Source organism: Ictidomys tridecemlineatus, chromosome 5, assembly GCF_052094955.1.
Source record: "Ictidomys tridecemlineatus isolate mIctTri1 chromosome 5, mIctTri1.hap1, whole genome shotgun sequence".
Lineage (NCBI taxonomy): Eukaryota > Metazoa > Chordata > Mammalia > Rodentia > Sciuridae > Ictidomys > Ictidomys tridecemlineatus.
This window is the reverse complement of record NC_135481.1, coordinates 134,116,728-134,138,896: the sequence shown is the minus strand read 5'-3', so window position 1 is coordinate 134,138,896 and position 22,169 is coordinate 134,116,728. Positions and strand designations below refer to the sequence as shown.

At 36.1% G+C, this 22,169-nt stretch overlaps 2 protein-coding genes and 2 pseudogenes across 6 annotated transcripts in view; 3 read left to right on the top strand and 1 right to left on the bottom strand.

The window, feature by feature from the left end:
- Homer2 (homer scaffold protein 2) overlaps positions 1-12,847 on the bottom strand; it is a 133,551-nt gene extending 120,704 nt beyond the window's left edge. For 2 of the 5 annotated variants that reach the window (XM_078051108.1, XM_021722938.3), the window contains exons 1-2: positions 12,597-12,839; positions 11,920-12,006 (exon numbers count right to left, since the gene is read on the bottom strand). The gene's annotated coding sequence lies outside the window, so the exon portion shown is untranslated. Of the gene's footprint in view, positions 1-11,919; positions 12,007-12,593 lie in introns of all 5 variants that reach the window. The other 3 variants (XM_021722941.3, XM_021722940.3, XM_078051107.1) reach the window with 3 other exon arrangements.
- Positions 2,737-3,573, top strand: LOC144364698 (G2/M phase-specific E3 ubiquitin-protein ligase pseudogene; annotated as a pseudogene).
- Positions 3,670-4,804, top strand: LOC101955645 (G2/M phase-specific E3 ubiquitin-protein ligase pseudogene; annotated as a pseudogene).
- A 57-nt stretch (positions 12,848-12,904) lies between the features above and the next one.
- Positions 12,905-21,778, top strand: Ramac (RNA guanine-7 methyltransferase activating subunit). Its single transcript, XM_005320190.5, has 3 exons — positions 12,905-13,070; positions 20,292-20,470; positions 21,258-21,778. The coding sequence occupies exons 2-3, from the start codon at positions 20,301-20,303 to the stop codon at positions 21,445-21,447; spliced, it is 360 nt and encodes a 119-aa protein (XP_005320247.2). The 5' UTR covers positions 12,905-13,070; positions 20,292-20,300; the 3' UTR covers positions 21,448-21,778.
- The last annotated feature ends 391 nt before the right edge of the window (positions 21,779-22,169 follow it).

Here is a 22,169-nt window from a genome sequence, read left to right as displayed (position 1 = left end):
ACTTCATGTGTTAAGGGGGAGCCTTGCATCTAAGCAGACTGTCAACAAACACAGATGGGAGAAGGGGCTTTGTAAGTTGAAAGTATAACAAAAGCAAGGGACATTAAGATACATATCAGTAGGTATATGGAATAACAAGTTGTCTAATGTGGCTTAAGATGTTTGGGGATAGAGCTGGGCACCGTGGCAAGTACCTGTAATCCCAGTACCTTGGGAGGCTGAGGCAGGAGAACTGCAACTTTGAGGGCATCTTTAGCAACTACTGAAGTCCTAAGCAACTTAGCAAGACCCTGTCTCAAAATAAAAAATAAAAAAATTAAAGGTCTGGGGATGTGACTCAGTGATTAAGCACTCCGGATTTCAATCCCTGGTATCAAAAAAAAAAAAAAAAAAAAGAAAGAAAGAAAAAGAAAAGAAAAAAAAATATTTGGAATTGGAAAAGAAAGAGTGTTACATTGAGAATACAAGGCTTTTCAAAGTAACAGACTTGATCCAAATCCTGCTGTGCTTTTTTACCAACTATGCCTTTGGATAAATTATATAACTTCTTGACTTTCAGTGTTATCATCTATAAAATGGTTAGTGAGCCAGGTATAACTGGCACTCACCTGTAATCTCAGCAACTTGGGAGTTGGAGGTCAGTTTCAACAACTTAGTGAGGCCCTAAGGAACTCAGCAAGGTCTTGTCTAAAAATGAAAAATATAGAGAGGTGGGGATGTCCCTGGGTTCAACCCTCAGTACCCCCCACAAAAGGTTATTTATGTCTGTTTTTTGCCTTGTTGCATCCTTAAAAGCAAAATGGGTCACCAGCAGCTCTACTAGAGCCACCTGCACATATTTATCTAGGGTTCTCTTGTTGCACTTTTCAAATCAGTGTGGTCTGGTCCAGAAATAAGGACTCAATAGGTGCCATCAGTGTTTCCATCAGTATATACAAAGGATAGGCTTATTAAGTTGGACTACCAATCTTCCTTGAGTGGATTATCCAAGACTTCTGCTTAATAAAAGTACAAAAAGTTAAAAATTTAAGAATCTTTTTTAAGAGTAGTTATTTTCCAGGTGCAGTGGCATATACCTATAATCCCAGTGGTTCAAGAGTCTGAGAGAGGAGGATCTCGAGTTCAAAGCCAGCCTCAGCAACTTAGTGAGGCCCTAAGCAACTCAGTGAGACCCTGTCACTAAATAAAACACAAAAAGGGGAAGAGGATGTGGTTAAGAAGTGCCCCTGGGTTGAATCCCTAGTACCAACTATAAAATTTATTTATATATATATATTATTAAAATATATATATATATTAGTTATTGATAAACCTTTCTTATTTATTTATTTATTTATTTATTTATTTATTTATTTATTTATTTATATGCAGTGCTGAGAATCAAACCCAGTGCCTCACACATGCCAGGCAAGTATGCTACACTAAGCCATAGCCACAGCCCCAGGAAGGCTCTTTTTGATGCTAGAATTCTCCAACATCTTGTGCTGGTTTGTTCTGCCTCCAGGTCACTGGGTCAAACAAAGATGTAAATTATGTTAATTGTGCCCTGCTCATGGGAATGTAAAATGGCACAGCTACTGCACAAAGCACTATAGAAGTTCATCCAAAAAATTAATAACAGATTTTTCACTTGATACAGCAATTCCATTTGTAGGCATATACCCAACAAACTGAAAACAGGGATTCAGAACATTGCACATCTATATTTATAGAATTAATAATAGCCAAAAGGTAGAAACCACTTAAGTGTCTTATCAATGGATGAATGGGTATAAGAATATATAATATAACACGGTATAAGAATACAGTGTACCATCCCTAAAAACTAGCAAGCAAATTCTGACATAATGCTACAATGTGAATGAACCTTGAGAATTAAGTGAAAAAAGCCAGTCACAAAAAGAAAAATAATATGTGATTCCACTTACTTGAAGTACCTAGAGTAACCAAATTCAGAAAGTAGAATGGGGATTGCTAAGGACTAGGTGTGGGAAATGGGAAGTTATTGCTTAATGGATACAAAGTTTCATATTGGAAAGATAAAGATATAACTTCTAGAGTAGGATAGTGGTAATGGTGGCACAACAGTGTGAAAACACTGGGCCAGGGATATAGCTCAGTTGGTAGAGTGCTTGCCTCAAAAGGCCCTGAGTTTGATCCCCAACACCACGAAAAAAAAAAAAAAGGTTAAAAAAACCCAACAATGTGAAAATACTAATGTCGTTGCAACACTTAAAGGTGTAGAAATGGTAAATTTTATATTATGTACATTTTGCCGTAATGTAAACAAATAGGTTTTCATAAATCAGACAAAATGTCTATAACCACTAGAAAAAAACCCACTAGAAATTACATAAGATGGTATTGTCACACAAAATTTCCTAAAGAAAACTTTAATTTTGCTGGATGCTTTGGTGCATGCCTGTAATCCTAGCAGCTCAGGAGTCTGAGGCAGGAGGATTGAGAGTTGCTAAGCAACTCAGTGAGACCCTGTCTCTAAATAAAATATGAAAAAGGGCTGGGGTTGTGGCTCAGTGGTCAAGTGCCCCTGATTTCAATCCCTGGTACAAAAAAAAAGACAAGTAAAAGAAAACTTTATTTTTTTAAACTAATATATATATATTTAATTTTGTGGGATATTGGGTGTGGCTGCTTATTGGCATTATATAATGCAGTACAAGAAGGGAAAAAAGACACAGCTGCTCCAGAACTTCCTCGGTGTGCCTTGTAAAATGAATGAAAACAACTCTGGTGACTCATAGAACCTTTCGTGTGTGTGTGTGTGTGTGTGTGTGTGTGTGTGTGTGTTTTGTTCAAAAAAATGATGACTGTCCTAATAAATATGGAGAAAAGAAAGCTCATGAGAAATGGAATTTCACTGTACTTCATTATTGTTTGTTGATGTCAAGTGGAATGACAGGGAGTAAAGAAGGAGTTTCTGGTGTTTAGTAGGAGACATCAAGAAGGAGGTGATAGAGTTTTTAAATTGAAATGTGGTGTTTGCAAGAAAACTGGTGTTTTAGTTGGATACATCTTGATATAAACAAAGTTGGCATTTTCCATGTAGGTGTCATAGAGAATGTATTTTCCAGGTTACTGGAAATTTTGTCCCATCTTATTGGAAACATCAACCTGTTCAAAATAACTATAATTGGTAATTACAGAGACTCCTTACTATACACCACTTACTTGGAATCTATTGAGCTTATTACAACTTAAAGCATATTATGAAGTACTTATTGTAAGGATGCTTGGTTTCATCAAACTGTTTATAGGTTCAAGCAATAAATTTGAGAGTGTTTTTCTTTAGGGGTACAATATGCAAAAATAGTGATGAGATGTTAGGAATGGGAATTCATATTTCTGAAAAAGATGCGTCTTGGGAATTAGAGGGAATACTTACCAAGAGCTTCTGCAGCACAGAAGTGCTATGATGTTCAAAGATGCAGTTACAGAGAAGGGTGAGACTATAATGCACGTGACAGTAAATGGGAAATAAAGTGCCATCACTGTTGTGGTTCTGGCAGAACACATTTAGCCTGTTCCTCAGTACAATCATGGGAACAAAATTGAGAGTATTTGAAATGTAGAGGTATTATCTACAATTTAGATTTTCAAAACAGCAAAAAAAAAAAATCACATTACCTAACTCTAATAATGTGATAAATAATGACTGTTGAAGGAGTCATCACCTAAATTATCCAGTCACCTGGAACCCACTATAGCAAGACAGCAAGTTTAGAAAAGATATTCCAACTATACCAATAAAATTAAGATTCCAAATTAAACACACACACACACACACACACACACACACACACACACAAAATCACTAGCTGGGTACAGTGGCACACACCTGTAATCCCAGCTACTCAAGAGGCTGAGTCAGAGGATCTCAAGTTTGAGACCAACCTCGGCAACTTAGTGAGACCCTATCTAAGATGAAAAAATAGGCTGGGGATGTAGCTCAGTGGTAAAGTGTCTCTAAAAAACTAAAAGATTACAGATCAATGAAACCACTACCTAGAATATAGCCCTAGATGGATTCAGAAACTAAAACTTAATCCTTCAGACACAATTAAAATGGCATATGTTAATGAAAATGATAATTTTGAAAGAGAGCATTCTGGATCAAAGCAAGAATTTCTAAAGACAATTTTTCAGACTTCGATATGGCACAAATTATAATTATAATTGGTATAAAGACTACAATGAATATAGCTGACTTGATAATAAATCATTCCAATAAACTACCAGGAGCTTACTGGATATCTGAGATTTATAACAACATTCAATGAAAAATATGTGTTGTTTTAAAAACATATCTGTCTACAATGTAATTAAGAAAGTCCAAGTATCCTTTGAAAGTTTTAAGCGAGGTCTAAAAACTTGGTATTTTGGAGAAAATTCAGACTTATCTAGAAGCATTTTATAACAGCCTTTCACATAACCTTGATAATATTTCTATAAAAACCATTACAGAACACCCATTATCTGATATACACGTTTTGAAATAGTTACAGACTACTGAGGATAGTAAATATGCTACAGTGAAAGACATTTTTATTTCTGCATCTGGTTGCATTCCCATTCCACCTGCTGGATTTAAACCAACTCCTTCAACTGAGTGTCTACATATGAATTTTTGTTGTTGTTGGAAACAAGTGTAACAACTGTGTAGCACTTCCAACCACCGAAGCAAAAAGTTTTAAGAAAATATGGATTTTGCTATAAAAAAAACAACACTGTAAAACTAGAAAAGGAAGAAAGTTCTCACTACTTGGACATTAAAATGTTTCTTTGAACAAAATGATGCTTCTTGGTCAGGGGAAGTAGTTCAGTGGTGGAGCACCACAGGGGTCAATCTTCAGTTGCAAAGGTCATGGTGGGGGAGATGCTTCTTTAAAAGCTGTTATTTATAGAAACCTACTAATCATCACTTTTGGACAAATTTGTCAGCTTCTTGGCCCTAATAAATTTGTGATATGAACATAAAAGAAATGTCTTCTTGGTCACTTAAGCAAAAAAAAAAAAATGTTTTTTTGTTAACTTGTGCTAGTCAAAAATGGTGATTTTTTAAAAATATGCATGTATTCTAAACCTCAATATAGATATTTTTAGGATGGCTGTACAGACCTCATTCAGGTATAGTAGCATGCTATATATTAAAAAACAAAAATAAAAACCTAAAAGGCACACTCATACATTGCTGATGAAACTGCAAATTGGTGTAACGAATCCGGAAAGCAGGTTGGATGTTATTTAGAAAGCTTGGAATGGAACCACCATTTGACCCAGGTATCCCACTCCTCTGTTTATACCCAAAAGACTTAAAATCAGCATACTATAGTAACACAGCCACATCAATGTTCATAGCAGCTCAATTCACAGTAGCTAAACTATGAAAGCAACTTAGATGCCCCTCAATAGATGAATGAATAAAGAAACTGTATATATATATATATATATATACACACACACACACAATGGAATATTACTTAGCAATAAAAGAGAATAAAGTTATGGCATTTGCAGGTAAATGAATGGAGTTGGAGAATATCTTGCTAAGCAAAGTAAGCCAATCCCAGAAAAACAAAGGCCAAATGTTCTCTCTGATAAGTGGATGCCAATGGGGAAGGGGGAGGTATGGGAAAAATGGAGTAACTGTGATTGGGCAAAGGGGAGGAAGGATGGGGAGGTTGCATAGAGATGGGAAAGATGGAAGAATGAGATGGACATCATTACCCTAGGTACATGTATGACTGCATATATGGTGTGATGTTACATCGTGTATAACCTATGAAATGAAAAGTTGTGCTGCAATTGTGTACAACGAATCAAAATGCATTCTGCTGTCATATATACCTAATTAAAATAAATAAATTAATTTTAAAAACTGTTTAGTTACTATATTTATAAAATAGGATTACCTATAGAATGCCATGATTTTTCTAGCTTATGCAATTTTCAAATTTATTTCTTATTTTATTTTAAGGAATTACACAGTAAGGCTAACTGATTAAATTTATATATATATATATATTAGAGGCATATATTCTGATGTCTGTATATTTATTGTATACTTTTCTAGGATAGCAATAGTTTGTTTTTTTTATTTATTTTTTAGTTGTAGATGGACACAATAACTTTATTTATTTATTTTTATGTGGTGCTGAGCATTGAACCCAGTGCCTCACATGTGCCTGGCAAGTGCTCTACCACTGAGATACAACCCCAGCCTTAGAATTAGTTTATAAAATGTAAATTTTTAGATTGCTGATTTATATTAAAATGACCCACACTTAAATTAGATCATGCCTATGGGAAGTATTATATTAAAAGCAGAATTGTAAAAATACTCTGTAATCTCTGACATTACACAGGCTTAACAGAATCTCTGAGGTGGATAAAATAGTTGAAAACTTTCTAAGAAAGTATGCCTATTTAAAGACTTGGCTTTAATCATAACAATTTTTTCTGTATTCTCTCTGTGGCATTCATTATGTCTGATCTATAATCATTTCAGGTATCTGAATAACTTCTGTAAATCACCATATGGTAGATTTGGCTAATTTGTCAGTTATTTATTATCAAAGTGGTTACATGATAGGTGAGTTGGTTACATGATAGGTGAGTTGGTGCCCAACATTACACAGCTATCTTTTTTGCTCTTGGAAGTTTATTGTAAAAGTAATGTATAAAGTTAAAAAAAAATGAAAAACCACTCCAATCTCACCATGCAGGAGAAATACTATATTCTTCTTAAACTCTTAGATTGTTTTTATTTTAAAAAATGTATTAATGCTACTAAAAGTCACAAGAAATCATGTAATAGCAATTTGAAGATATATAGTCCTACAGTCATCTTCCTCCATATGTGTACTTAATATTAAAAAAAATTGGAAAAATCTAATGTCCCTAATCCATTATCAAATATGGATTTTAAAAAGTTTCAGTTTCCTACTAAAGTCAGTCATTTTGATAGGTAAATCATTATGGGAGGTAAAAATGTTTTAAAGACATTTTTTTCCTAACACACAAAACTGATATTTACTGTCATATTCTCATTCTCCCCAATAAACATGTATACATTATTTTTTTATATTTATTTTTTTAGTTGTAGTTGGACACAAAACCTTTTATTTTATTTATTTGTTTTCATGTGGTGCTGAGCACATGCTAGGCAAGCACTCTACCATCGAGCCACAACCCCAGCCCATATATTATTATTTTTGAAGACTAACAACAGGATTAATTTGATATAAACAACACATCTCAATACCAATGGAAATTCCAACCCAACTACTCAGCAGGCTGAGGCAGGGGGATCTCAAGTTTGAGGCCAGCCTAGGCAATTTTGCAAGACTTTGTCTTGAAATAAAATTTTAAAAAATAACAATAAACATTAGGGGATGGGATGTAGCTCAGTGGTAGAGTACTTCCCTATCATGTATGAAACCCTGGGTTCATTCCCAGAATCAATTTTTTTTGCTTATTTATTTATTTATTATGCCATTATACATGAGCTCTCTTATTATCATTATTTTTTGCATTACAATTCTTAATACACCTTTATACCACAATTTATCATCCCTGATTATACATAATGTATGTTGACACCAAATTCACATCTTCACAAAATGCTTTTTTTTAAGAGTTTGAATATATAATAATAAATCTCCAACTCATGGTACAGATTTCATTTTAAGTGATTTGATAAATTGGATATTTTATTCTTAATCTACATAGCTTTTATAAAATTTTAAAAGCCACTAAACTAATACAACCCAAAAAAAGTTGATTAAACCTATTTTCTGGTTTGTAGTTTTAATTAATTTCCCCTAGAGTAGTAATTAAAACTGATACCATACTCACTTTATTGAGTTGGGAGTGGGAGGGTAAGGGATAATGTGCTTAGGTTAACTATGATTAAAAACTTAATTTCAGTTCTTCATTTCACTTAGTTTATATGTAGGCAGGGCCTTAATGATAAGATGGTATAAATAATAACTGAGGATATTTGGCTTTTAAAGTAAAGTATTGTGGTTTAAAGGATGTTCCATTAGTAGCATGATTTTTAGACTAATCTATATAGTCAAGGCAAATCACAAACTTGTATGTCATTTACTTTCTAAAGTGTTTCATTTGACAATGGTTAGTGTTATAATGGTTCTTTTTTTACTTGTGTTATAGCACAATTCTTTTTTTTAAATATTTATTTTTTGTTTTAGGTGGACACAATATCTTTATTTATTTTTATGTGTTGCTGAGGATTGAACCCAGTGCCTTGTGCATGCCAGGCCAGTACACCACCACTTGAGCCACATCCCCAGCCTGAGCACAATTCTTATTGACATTGAATTTTTAAAATGAATTATGCTAAAAATACTTAGATTTCTACATGTATTTGTTAAATATTTCAATTGCTAAATAAAATGTTTTTTCTTGCTCTCCACATTGACAACAGTAAGTTGACCTACAATGCATCTACTGTCAATGGTTTTAAACAGTTTTATATTCATTGTTTTGAAAGTTTTTAAATTGTTTTTAGTAGAGAACTTTATTTTAAGGTCTTTAATACAATTCTCTAATATTCTTGAACTTAATCATTTAACTGTTTTAGTATTTAAGGTAAAGATTCTTAAAGTTATCAAAAACTAGCTTATGATAATTACATGGTAATATTTAGGTTTCTATACTATGAAGAAACAAATTTTTAAGTACTTCATTTGATTACCAGAATGAGAATTCACTTTGGCTTCTATTTTATGCATTTATAAGTTTTTTTCCTTAATTAAATAGAAGCTTTTGAAACTTCTGTATTCAATGCTAAATGCTAAGGAAAGGGGAGTATAATGGAGTGACTTTGCCATTAGCATACAGTCATTACAAGAAACCAATTAGAAGAAGATTTTATTTATAAACATAATTCTTTTACATAGTATGTATCATATGCTTCATTGTTACTTTTACAATAAGATATTCAACTAGTTTTTATGCTTCAAGTACTAGAACATGAAATATTGTGCTTCAAACAATGAAATACAAGCTTAAGAACACATTTAATAGCTGGGCACTGTGGCATGCCTGTAATCCCAGCAACTATAATCCCAGCATTTCGGGAGGCTGAGGCAGGAGGATTTCGAATTCAAAGCCAGCATTAGCAATGGCGAGGAGATAAGAAACTCAGTGAGACCCTGTCTCTAAATTAAAAAAAAAAAAAAATACAAAATAGCGCTGAGGATGTGGCTCAGTGGCCAAGTGTCCCCTGAGTTCAATCCCTGGTATCAAAAAAAAAAAAAAATGAAGAAGAAGACATTTAATAATAAATTACTGGAATGTATATTACCTATAATTTGGGAAAGTTTGGATTGCCTTGAAATGATCCAATTTTCACGTTCTGATTTTGACTATTATCTTTTACAATTCCCAGATATATTCTAACATTTACTTTATGCCAGGTATTATACTAAGTGATAGTTTATGTCAGCCTATTTCTCCTTTTTAAAGATAGCTAGATGGGTCTGGGGTGTGGCTCAGTGGTAGAGCACTTCCCTGGCATGTGTGAGGCACTGGATCCAATCCTAAACACCACATAAAATATAAATAAATAATAAAGTTTTTTAAAAGTAAACAGTTTAAACTCATCTTTTAAAAAAAAAATAGCTAGATGTAGGGCTAGGTGTATAGCACAGTAGTAAAGCACTTGCCTAACATGTGTGAGGCCTTGGGTTTAATCCCCAGTACTGAAAACAAATAAATAGAAAATAAAAACTGCTGGATGTAAAAAAAAAAAATGACATCTATAACTTGATTTTCTAATCAAATGCCATTAAAAACAATTATGAATAGCCAGGCATAGTTGCACATGCCTGAAATTCCAACAAGTCAGCAATCAGCAGGCTGAGATAGGAGGATCAGAAGTTTGAGGCCAGCCTGGGCAATTTAGTAAGACTCTGTCTCAAATAAAAAATACAAAAAACTGGGGATGCAGCTCAATGGTAGGAATGTCCCTAGATTCAAATCCCGTCTGGTTTGCTTCTCTCTCTCTCTCTCTCTCTCTCTCTCTCTCTCTCTCTCTCACACACACACACACACACACACACACACACACACACACACACACAGAGTTATGTGGAGGTATAAAATAACATAGATGGCAATATCAACATTTTTTTCCTTCAGTACTGGGGATTGAATCCAGGGCCTTGTGTATGCTACACAGGTACTCTACTATTGAGCTATACCCTCAGCCCTTTATTTTATTTTGAGACAGAGTCTTACTAAATTGATCCTCTTGCCTCCACCTCTGGAGTGGCTGTGATTACAGATGGGCGCCAGTGTGCCTGGTCAAAATCAACCTGTATATCTATGTGGTGCTTCAGATTGACTACAGGGCCTCATACAATCTAAGCATATACCACCGAGCTATTCCCCCAGCCCCAAATCAACTAGTAAAGGGCAATCTTTCTCATACATTTAATAAGGCCTAAAAATATTACTATCCAGTGGAATATATAACATACTATGACATTTAGTTACCAAGCAAAGATTAAATTATGGCCCAAATATTCTGGTTATACCAGAGAAATAAGTACTAAATTTAACTAAGTACATTTCCACCAAAAAAAGTTTAATTAAAAAATTTCAGTATTAGTTATTTAGAAAATTCTCTGCCATGGATCAGATTACTTTCTGATATCAGAAAATGAGGTACAATAATTGATAATATATAATAGTATAAGAAAACATTATGAGTAGAAATAGCTTCATTTGAAGACCTGAAAATTGGTAATCCTGAGTTCTTCATAGAAATTCTCAGAAGCTCAGGATCTCCTAGGTGCCATATATGAATATAAAGGAAAGAAATATATACTTTTCTGAGTATATATTATTTACAAATAATTCCATAATAGTAACAAAGTTTAGATCCAGAATGTCCACCCGAGGGCCCGGGTACTAACAGCTGGGTTTTCACCCTGTGGTGCTACTGGGACATGGTGGAACATTAAAGAGGTAGGGTCTATGGGACTGGGGTTGTGGCTCAGTGGTAACTCGCTTGCCTAGCATGCAAGAGGCACTGGGTTCGATTCTCCACACCACATACAAATAAATAAAATAAAGGTCCATCAACAACTAAAAAATATTAAAAAAAAAAAAAAAGAGGTAGGGTCTAGTAGAAGGAAGTTAGGTCATCAGGGATATTAGGACCCCGCCCCTTCCTAGCTACTTCTATGTTTCCTCGTTTTCTGCTGTGAGATGAACAGATTTCTTCCATTGTGTGCTTCCGGCATGATGTACTATGTTGCCCCAGGGCCAACTGATCATGGATTGAAATCTCTGAAACCATGAACCAAAATAAATCTTTTCCCTTAGTAAGTTGATTATCTCAGGTACTTTGTCATGGTGACAGAATGCTAACTAACACACAAAGAGAAAAGCAAATTGGCCTATGACAACACCTGTGTTTCCAAATATCCTAATTCCTGAAACTATGTGGGGAAGCATTTTTCTTAGTTTCTCAATTGTTATGGTACTTGTCTTCAAGTTTTGCATCTCCTATTCTTGCTTCTTAAACATAGGTGAGGCACTGGGCTTGATTCTCAGCACCACATACAAATAAATAAAATAAAGTTCCATCAACAACTAAAAAATATTTTAAAAAAAGAGGTAGGGTCTAGTAGGAGGAAGTTAGGTCATCAGGGATATTAGGTATAGGTCTTGGCCTTCTTTTCTTTATAAATAGTACATGCATGACTCACACATTTACATATTTAAGCACAGCCTCTCTTTCCTGAGCTTTAACCCCATATTTCTGTCAACCCTCTAGAAATATTCTCTGGAATATTTCACTATCACCTCAAATTTTACAAATCTGATCTCTGAGCTCATTTCTGCTGCAAAACTAATTTAACTTACCCTATGGATATCCCTTTTCAGTTCCAATTTCCCAGGTTCAACGAATTGGAATCTTCCCTGGTTCATGCATGAAATACTTCATATGATCTGTTTTACCATGTGTAGGGAGAGAATAAAAAGGGAAGAGAAGAAAATAGTGTTTTAAATCCAAGTTAACAAATTTGGCTTTTAGTCTACAAGCAAAACGGAGCAATGAATAATTTTACATCACAGCCATGCTTGAAGGTAACTGAATCTATAGGTTGGCAGGAGGGTGATGTTAGACAAAGGGCATCAATGAGAAGTACTTCATTCCTGTCAACCAAGGAATAATAGTAAGAACTTTGATTAGGTGTAGGCAGTGGGTAGGGCGATCGGACAGATGCTGGATTTACTGCAGGATTAGAATCGACAGAACTTGGCCACTGATAGAAACAAAGGTAGGAAAGAAAGGGCATCCAATTTAGACATTAAAGTTTCCAAGTTGGTTGTATTAAGAGGCGCGCATGGTCTGGGAAATCATTTGGGAGGGAAACGGTCGTTAGGTTTGGGAAATTCAGCATTTGTACACCTGAGGAACATTTGAGAAGAAATACGCGGGATTCTTGGAGGTAGCTGGGCACCTACACTGCAGGTGGAGCAAAGTTTGAATGTTTCCGCAAAAACATGTACCAAAGGGACTACAGAAATCTTACTACCAAGGCTTGCGCTGGCGGGAGTGAGATGTGACATCGCTCGAATAGTCCCGTAGTGTCTGCTCCCCGCGCCTGCTCCTCCACAGATCCCGCCAGCATTTCGGAGGTCGCCTTTCCCGCCCCTCCTGGGCATCCTAGAACTTGCGTTTGGCCCAGCCACCATGTAAATAGACAAGGGCATAAATAGACCGCGGCATCTGCTGCTTAGTCACTAGTAGTCTACCTGCATATCGCACCTTCTTTGGAAGAAACGGGGCGTGGCAAAAAGTGGTGAACTCTAGATATCGCGAGATTTGCCTGCAACCTTTTCTTTTGCTTGCCGGAAGCGGAAGTTGAGTGGTTGCGGGATTCCAGCAAGAGAGTCTCCGTTACCTAAAAGAGCCCACGGGGTCCGGCGTTCTCCTGTGTGGTGGGACTGGAAGTCGCCACCTCCGCGAGGCTGGCCGGCGGGATCTGGACAGACACAGCCTTTGGCGGGTTAGTGGCCCTTCTTGGGAAACCAGGAGAAGGGAAGCGGGCGGAGCTGTGTGGCCGGCGAGCTGTTTTCCATGTGGCTAAACCGAAAGCCACTTCTCTCACGGCTTCTCTAACGTACAGCTAAGATGCTTAGGGATGGAGCAGATCTGTCGGAGCCTTGGTAAACAACCTATGATGTGCTTGGAGGTCAGACTGAACAAACGCAGTTCAATCAGTTTACCTGCGTCTCTTCACTAAGCTTATCTCCCAGAGCAGCAAAAGCGCATCTAGTTAGTCAATACCAGGGTTTGTCGCTTGCATCGAAAGTTCTGTGTGGTTTTATTTGTGGTGAGTGAATGAGTCTTGTTCGAATACAAATCTGAACGGCTGTAGCCTACCCCCGCCCCAACAAAAAAGGAATACCAGTTGTGAATGCTAGAATTGGCCTGTTCGTTCTAAAGGCCCAGCGAACGAGTGTTGTAGCCTCTTCTAAATTCTTCAGGGTAAACGCAAGTAGCACCCTTTGGACACAGCGTTGGAAGTCTTCAGAGCACTTTTAATCCCACCTTTTCATTGACTATGGCCCTTATATACCTAGCCCTTCCGTCTCCATCTTTTGAGAGTTTTCTTCAAGATTTTTTTTTTTACCCCCTCAAAGATTTAAACAAGCTAAACATTCAGCAGTACAGCTGCCTCACACCCGTGGAATGGATCAATTAAAAATTCTGCTAAACTGAGGGCTGTGACGCATACCTGTAATCCCAGAGACTCAGGAGGCTGAGACAGGAGGATTGCAAGTTTAAGGTCAGCCTCCTATCTCAAAATTAGGGAAAAAGTGTAGAGGCAGGGGAGGCTGGGGTACTACATTTCTAGTGGTAGAGGCCTGGAATTGAATCCCCAGTACAAAAAGGGGATGGTAGTTGTTTACTTGTGTTTTGGGAGATCTGTGAGAGAACACAAAAATAGAGTAGCACATTTTCCTTGCCTTACCATTTTATTGCCTATATGGATTAGGTATAAGTCATCTTTATATAGTGATTTCTGTGGTTCCTATGAATTTGTTTTAAAATTCTTTTCTTGGATTTGGGTATTTGACCTTAGTTTGCCAATCCGGGATGCATTGAAAGTATATTTGATAAGGCATACTCTCTATGAACAATAGCCTGAAAGGTAGGACATCTAGATTTTGTTTCTTGTAACCAAACAATAATTCTGGTTTAATTTTGTCAGGATGAGGGTAGCATTATTAAATATGGATCCCCCCCCCAACCACATGGCCAGGTATTGAACCCAGGTGCATTTATCCATTGAACCATATCCCCAGCCATTTTTATTTTTTATTTTGAGACAATATCTCACTAAATTGCTGAGGCTGGCCTCACACTTGTGATTGTCCTGTCTCAGCCTCCAGAGTTGCTGGGATTACAGGCCTGCACCACCATAACCAGCTATAAATGGGGGGCCTGGCGAAAACACAAACTAATGAAGAAGCTGTTTTCCAATAAAACATTTCCTTGTCAAAAACTTTGTCTAGAAGTTGAGTTAATACAAGAAGAAAGAGGGAAAAGGTCTGGTTTTAAAGTTTTAGTATGCTGTTAATACCTCAAATCATAAAATTTGTTTTATAAGTCTTTTTTTTTTTTTTTTTTGAGATGGATTCTCCATATGTTGCCTCGGCTGGTTTGAACTCCTGGATCAAATGATCCTCCAGCCTCTGCTTGCCAAGTACTAGGATTATAGCATGGTTCTACCTCATCTGGCAGATTTTAGGAGTCTTGAAGCAAAGAGCAGAAACATGAAGTTTGGATTAGAAAAGGTAGGGGATGGAAATGCTAACAAGTACTTGGTCAAAGAAGACTAAAGAAAGTGAGCTTTTACCTTGTTTTATCAAGGATTAGACCTTCTGTAGGCTAAGCCAAAATATTTGCCTATATTTAGAGACTGAGAATATGGGTGAAGAAATACCACCTGTTAAATTAATTCATAATTGGCCTAGAAAAGTTAGCTGATATAGATTTCAGTTTTTATAACCATTAGGCAATATCTTTATTTTTTTTTACTTTTTTTTTTTTTTAGTTGCAGATGGACAGAATACCTTTATTTTGAACCCATTGCCTCACACATGCTAGGAAAGCCCTCTACCATTGAGCCACAACCCTAGCCCCAGGCAGTATCTTTATTGTGTCATTTGTCACAGGATCTGGAATAAGAATACAATGGATACCTTTAAAAAGTAGTTATCCTAAATTTTAATAGCTGTGCATCTAAATGCTTTTCTCCTTGCACGGAACCCCCCCCCCCAATCTCTCTTACATTTTATATATTTCCCCTTTTTTTATTGGCTCTTTTTCTTTCTCTTATAAACAATTATAGGTATTTTATCCTGGGTAACATAAAAGAGATAACCTGGGTGCAGGGGTTCATGCCTATAATCCCAGAAGTTTGGGAGACTGAGACAGGAGGTTCATGTGTTCAAAACCAGCCTCAGTAAAAGTGAGACAGTAGGCAACTCACTTAGACCCTGTCTCTAAATAAAGTACAAAATAGGGCTGGGGTTGTGACTCAGTGGTTAAGTGCCCCTGAGTTCAAGTTCAGTTCTGAGTACAAAAAGGGGGGAGGGAATCTCATTAACCCTTTAGCTACTGGCCTTTTTTTTTTTTCTTAAAGACAGGCTCTCACAAAGTTGTCTAGGCTGGCTCCAAACTCCTGGACTTAAAGGATACACCTGTCTCACCTTCCCCAATAATTGGGACTACAGTTGTGCATGTATCACCACTTTGAGTTTGTCTTTTTTTCTTCTTTTTTTTACCTAGTCTTCTTAAGCTTTGTCTACATTCTGTAGATCTCTAGTTCCTTACCTTGCAATTGTGTAATTCTCTATCAATTGCAGTCCTGCATCAATCCCAGCTACTCTAAAATAATCAGCTACTTATGGCCAGATTTAATTAATTATTTTTGTTTTTTCTATCACTGTATTACCTGGCCACTTTTGACCATTCTTTATTCTTTTCTTTGTGTGATAATCTCTTCTGGTTGGCCTCTCTCTCTGTGTGTTCTCTTATCCCTTCTTTAACTTTGTTCTTTAAATGTTCATGTTCTCCAGGGTTCTCCTTAACACAGTCTACATTTTCCCTAAAGAATCTCATCAATGATCGTATATCTGGAAGATTTAAAAAAAAAAAAAAAAAAAAAACCTCCATTGAAAGACTATTAGGACTAATAAATTTGGCAAAGTAAGGTGAAGGATGTAGCTCTGTGGTGGAGTGCTTGCCTAGCATGTGTGAGGGGTGGGTTCAGTCCTCACCACCACATAAAAATGAATAAATAAAATAAAATTGTGTCTATCTACAACTAAAAGTTCTTAAAAATTTGGCAAAGTATTAGGTTATAAAATTGACATACAAGAATCAATAGCATTCCTATTATAACAATGAATCTGCTGAGAAAACAATCAAGAAAACAATTCCATTCATAATAGCCTAAAAAAGAGAAAGAAAATACCTAGGAATAAATCTAACCAAGGAAGTGAAAGACCTCTACAATGAAAACTATAGAACATTGAAGAAGACTTTGGAAAATGGAAAGACTTCCCATGATCTTCATGGATAGGCAAAATTAAAATTACTAGAATGACCCTATCACCAAAAGCAATACACAGATTCAGTGCAATCCCCATCAAAATACTAATGACATTCTTCACAGAACTAGCAAAAACAGTCCTAAAATTCATTTGGAAGAATAAAAGACCAAGAATAGCCCAAGCAATTCTAAGCCAAAAAAGCAGTGCTAGAGGCATCACAGTGTCTGTCTTCAAATTAAGCTATGTAGCTAACAACCTGCATGGTCCTGGCATTAACACAGACCAGTGGTGCAAAATAGAATATAGACAAATTCACACAAAGGCGCCAAAAACATATTGAGGAAAAGACAGCCTTTTAAACAAATGGTACTGGGAAAACTGGTTATCCTTATGTAGAAGAATGAGACTAGTACCTTACCTCAAACTGCACAAAAAATCAACTCAAAATGGATGAAAGATATAGCCATTAAACCAGAAACTGCAATAACTAGTAAAAAATGTAGTAGAAAATGTCACACTCCAGCAAATAGGCACAGGCATTAACTTCTCAACAGGACCCCCAAAGTTCAGGAAATAATGCCAAGAGTTAATACATGGGGTGAAATCAAATTAAAAAGGCTTTTTTAAAATTCTTTTTTTTTTAGTCATACATGGCAGCAGAATGAATTTTGACACATAATACATACATGGAATGTACATACATCAATCATATTGTCAATTCTATTCTGCTGCCCTTCCTATCCTCCTTACTCCTCCCCTCCTCTCCCATCCTTACTCTCTATCCAATCTAATTTGACACACTTTTTTTCTTTTTCTCATTACAACATCATGTGTGTAATCTGTATAACAATGAGGTTTTCCTTCCATCTTATGTGCAACTCCCCTTCTCCCTCTTTTTTCCTCCCACCTCTCTTCCCTATTTAGTGGTAGTCGTCTTCTCATGCTCTTCTTCCCTATCCCATTTGAGTCACCCCCCTTATCTCAGAGAAGACATTTGGCATTTGTTTTTTAGGGATTGGCTAACTTCACTTAGCATAATCTGCTCTAATGCCATCCATTTGCCTGCAAATGCCATGATCTTGTTATTTTTTTAGTACTGAGTAATATTCCATTGTGTATAAATGCCACATTTTTTAATCCATTCGTCTATTGAAGGGCATATAGGTTGGTTCCACATTCTAGCTATTATGAATTGTGCTGCTATAAACATTGATGTGGCTGTGTCCCTGTAGTATGCTCTTTTTAGGTCTTTTGGGTATAGTCCAAGAAGGGGAATAGCTGGGTCAAATGGTGGTTCCATTCCCAGCTTTCCAAGGAATCTCCATACTAATTTCCAAATTGGCTGCACCAATTTGCAGTCCCACCAGCAATGTATGAGTGTACCTTCCCTCCCCCCCACCCTGCATCCTCGACAGCACTTGTTGTTTGACTTCATAATGGCTGCCTTTCTTTTTGGGGTGAGATGGTATCTTAGAGTAGTTTTAATTTGCATTTCTCTGATTGCTAGAGATGGTGAGCATTTTTTCATGTATTTGTTGATTGATTCTATATCCTTTTCTGAGAAGTTTCTGTTCAAGTCCTTGGCCCATTTGTTGATCGCGTTATTTGCTTTTTTGTTGTTTAACTTTTTGAGTTCTTTGTATACTCTAGAGATTAGAGCTCTATCTGATGTTTGAGGGGTAAAAATTTGTTCCCAAAATTAAAAAGCTTTTACACAGCAAAGAAAACAATTAGGAATGTAAAGAGAGGACCTACAGAATAGGAGAAAATCTTTGCTAGCTCTCTCTGACAGGATTACTATCTAGAATGTATAAAGGACTCAAAAAACTTAACACCAAAAAATAATAATAATCCTATCAATAGATGGGCAAAGGAGTTAAACACACTTCTCAAAAAATGAAATACAAATGGCTAACAAATACACGAAAAAATGTTCAACATCATTAGCAATTAGGGAAATGCAAATTAAAACTATACTGAGATTTCATCTCACACCAGTCAGGATGGCAATCATCAAGAATGCAAATAATAATAAATAAGGTAGAGGATGTGGAGAAAAAGGAATACTTTTACACTGTTGGTAGGACTGTAAATTAGTTCAAGTATTATGGAAATCAGTATGGAAGTTCTTCAAAAGACTAGGCACAGAACCACCAAATAACCACTCCTTGGTATTTATCCTAAAGTAATCATACTATAGTAAGTCATGCATACCCATTTTTATAGTAGCACAGTTCACAATAGCCAAACTATGGAAACAGCCTATGTGTTCATAAGTGCATGAATGGATAGAGAAACTGTGGTATATATACACAATGGCGTCATTCAGCCCTTTAAAATGAAATTACTTCATTTGTAGGAAAATGGGTAGAACTGAGATCATTTTGTTAAGTGAAATAAGTCAAACTCAGAAGGTCCAAGGTTGTATGTTTTCTCTCATGTGGAAGCTAGAGAGAAAAAAAGAAAACAAGTGGAGATGAAGGGATCTCATGAAAACCAAAAGGAGATCAGTAGAAAGTTGGAAAGCAGGCGGGGCATGCTGGGGAATAATGTTGGCCAATTTATATTGTTACGTTGTATGCATGTACAAATAGGTAACAACAAATCCCACTATAATTCATCAATAAAAATGCGGGAGAAAAATAATCTCACTTATTCTTGTAACATTAACATATCTCCCGTACTCATCTCTTACTCTCCGTTACCTGTGAATTGACTCTCATTTTGGACATATGTACCACAGCTGACTTCAAACTCAGTGAATATCCTTATTCATCCCTCTTCCTGTAGTACCTTTGGCACCAGAATCTGTTAAGTCATTTGGTGAGAAGCCTCAATTATGTTTTATTTCCCCTCTCTTCTCCCACATCTCATCAATGTTCATTCCTCCTAAAATTCTTTTGAAACTGTTCTCAAAATCCCTGCCTCAGAGTAACCCTCAAAGTCCCTAGCTCAGATTAACCCTTCAGCATATTACCTACATTACTGTAATAATCTGCCTGTTGTCTAATTTCACAAATCTATTCTCTACAATTTTAGAAAAGTGATCCTTCTAAATAGTAAATTGGATCTTGAGACTTCCCATCTTAAGCCTACCTTTGCTGATCAGAAAAAATGCAAACCTGCACTGAATACAAAGTTTTTCATCATTTGCCCCCTGCTTTTCTCTCCAGCTTATTTCTTTTTTAAAAAAAAATTAAGATGTAGATGGGCACAGTATCTTTATTTTATTTATTTATTTCTATGTGATGCTGAAGATTGAACCCAGTGCCTCACGTGTGCAAGGCAAGCATTTTACCACTGAGCTACAACCTCAGCCCTTCCAGCCTCGTTTCTTAACATCTGTTCATCTCTTTATATTTATACCACTGCTGTTTCTTCTACTAGACTGGGAGGTTCTGGGGGGTAGAGGCGATGATGCATTCTTTATCTTTGCATGGTGGGCTCCTAGTCAAGTACAGTGCCTGGATTGTAGTAGTCAAGAAATGTTGAACTGAATGTCTCAAATCTGTGTTAAGTTTAAAAGAATACAGGTACTTCTATGAATAACCTGCCAAAAATTTTTCATTCTTGACTTTTTTCATTTTCATTATCATTTCACTATTATAAGATAGTGTTGATTTTTTTTTTAATTCTTACATAAACATCTTAAATCTTTATAGAATTTCAGGATGGCTGACACTTCTGAAGCTGTTCCAAATTTTGAAGAGATGTTTGCAAATAGATTCACAGAAGATGATAAAGAGTACCAGGAATACTTGAAACGTCCTCCTGAAATGCCTCCAATTATTGAGGAATGGAATAGCAGATCTGGTGGAAACCAAAGAAATAGAGGCAATAGGTATGTATTTCTTGAGAACAAATGCAGATGTTGATTTGGAAGAGGTTAGCTTTAGTCTGTTTGATAAAGCCAATGAAGGCAGCAATCAGTGTTTTCACCATGGTTATATGTACTACCTAGTAAGTGTTTCTTGTAGACTGATATTTTCTTTGTAAATGTACTTTTAAAACTATCTTTGTGCTTAGCTGGGTACCGTGGCCTGTAATCCCAGTGGCTCAGGAAGCTTAGGCAGGAGGATCCAAGCCAGCCTTAGCAACAGTGAGGCACTAAGTAACTCAGTGAGACCCTGTCTCTAAATAAAAATACAAAATCAGGCTGGGGATGTGGCTCAGTGTTTGAGTGACCCTGGGTTCAATCCCCAGTACCAAAAAACAAACAATTTATCTTTGTACTTGATCCCATTAAAAAAGTATTATTTGATTTTATTCTAGAAAGAAGTTGGAAATTACCTCTATTTAATAGTTCAAAAATAATCAATGGCATAAATTACTATGCTGATTTTATACAATGAACAGATTTCAGTTTGATCCAGAACTGCCATATTTGGTTTGGGTTTATATTTATTTGCCTATTTCTCTGTGAAGTGTGTCCAATATGATGCTGGAAGAATGACTTAAATCTTAGGCAAGTATTGACTAATTTGTGCTATATGTTCTGTAGAGAAAAATGTTTTATACTTTATTTGCTACTGAGAATTTATATGCACTGGGATAGATTTCTTCTTCTTTTTTTTTTTTTTGTTTGATTGTTTTAATAAGGAAGTTTTAACCTTTTTGTTTTGTTGTAGGCTGCAAGATAACAGACAGTTTAGAGGTAGGGAGAGCAGACGGGGATGGCCAAGTGACAATCGATCAAATCAGTGGCATGGACGATCCTGGGGTAACAATTATCCCCCACAACACAGACAAGAACCTTACTATCCACCCCAATATGGACAATATGGTTACAACCCACGGCCTCCGTATGGTTACTATTGATAGAAATGTCAGTGAATTTTAGAAAAACCATTTACTTTGTTAACATGACAAAAGTTTGTGTGTCTTTTCTTGGTCATAGTTTCGATTCATTTAGAAAATGGATTATTATTTTTTTGGAATTTAAGATTAAAAAAATAGATCTTCCTGGATAGATGTTATTGTTGCTGGGAATAAATACTCCCCTAAAAACATTCTGGGTTATATTCCTTGCCTTCTACCTCAGATTCTTTTTTGTTTCATTACTTAATAGTGCTCTGAGTTGATGTATTTTCCTTGTTTGACCTCCAGAAATTCTGTCTTTAACACATAAATAAAAACTTCAAAATAGAAATGCTTGCTTTTACTTTGTAAGATAAAGGAATTTCCATATGCTCAGATATACTTATTTCTGAGATTCTACAGAGGGTAGTTTATCAGTTCATTAATGCACAGCTGTACTTATAATGTACTGTACATAACATCAGTTGAAAGGTAAAACAACTGTATATTTCTTTTGTTGTTTGTTATGTGCCTAGGGTACTTTGTGATTGCTTACTCTACAAGTTTGAGTTAGCTAGGGAGACTGATCTCCTAGCTCTGGAGTTGGGCATAACCCATTGGAAATTGGATAGCCCACCTCCTACCTTATTTGGCGAAGAACATTCTATGGAAAACCTTTGAATTTCCCCCATTTTTTTTAGTTGTTGATAGACCTTTATTTATTTGCTTATTTATATGTGGTG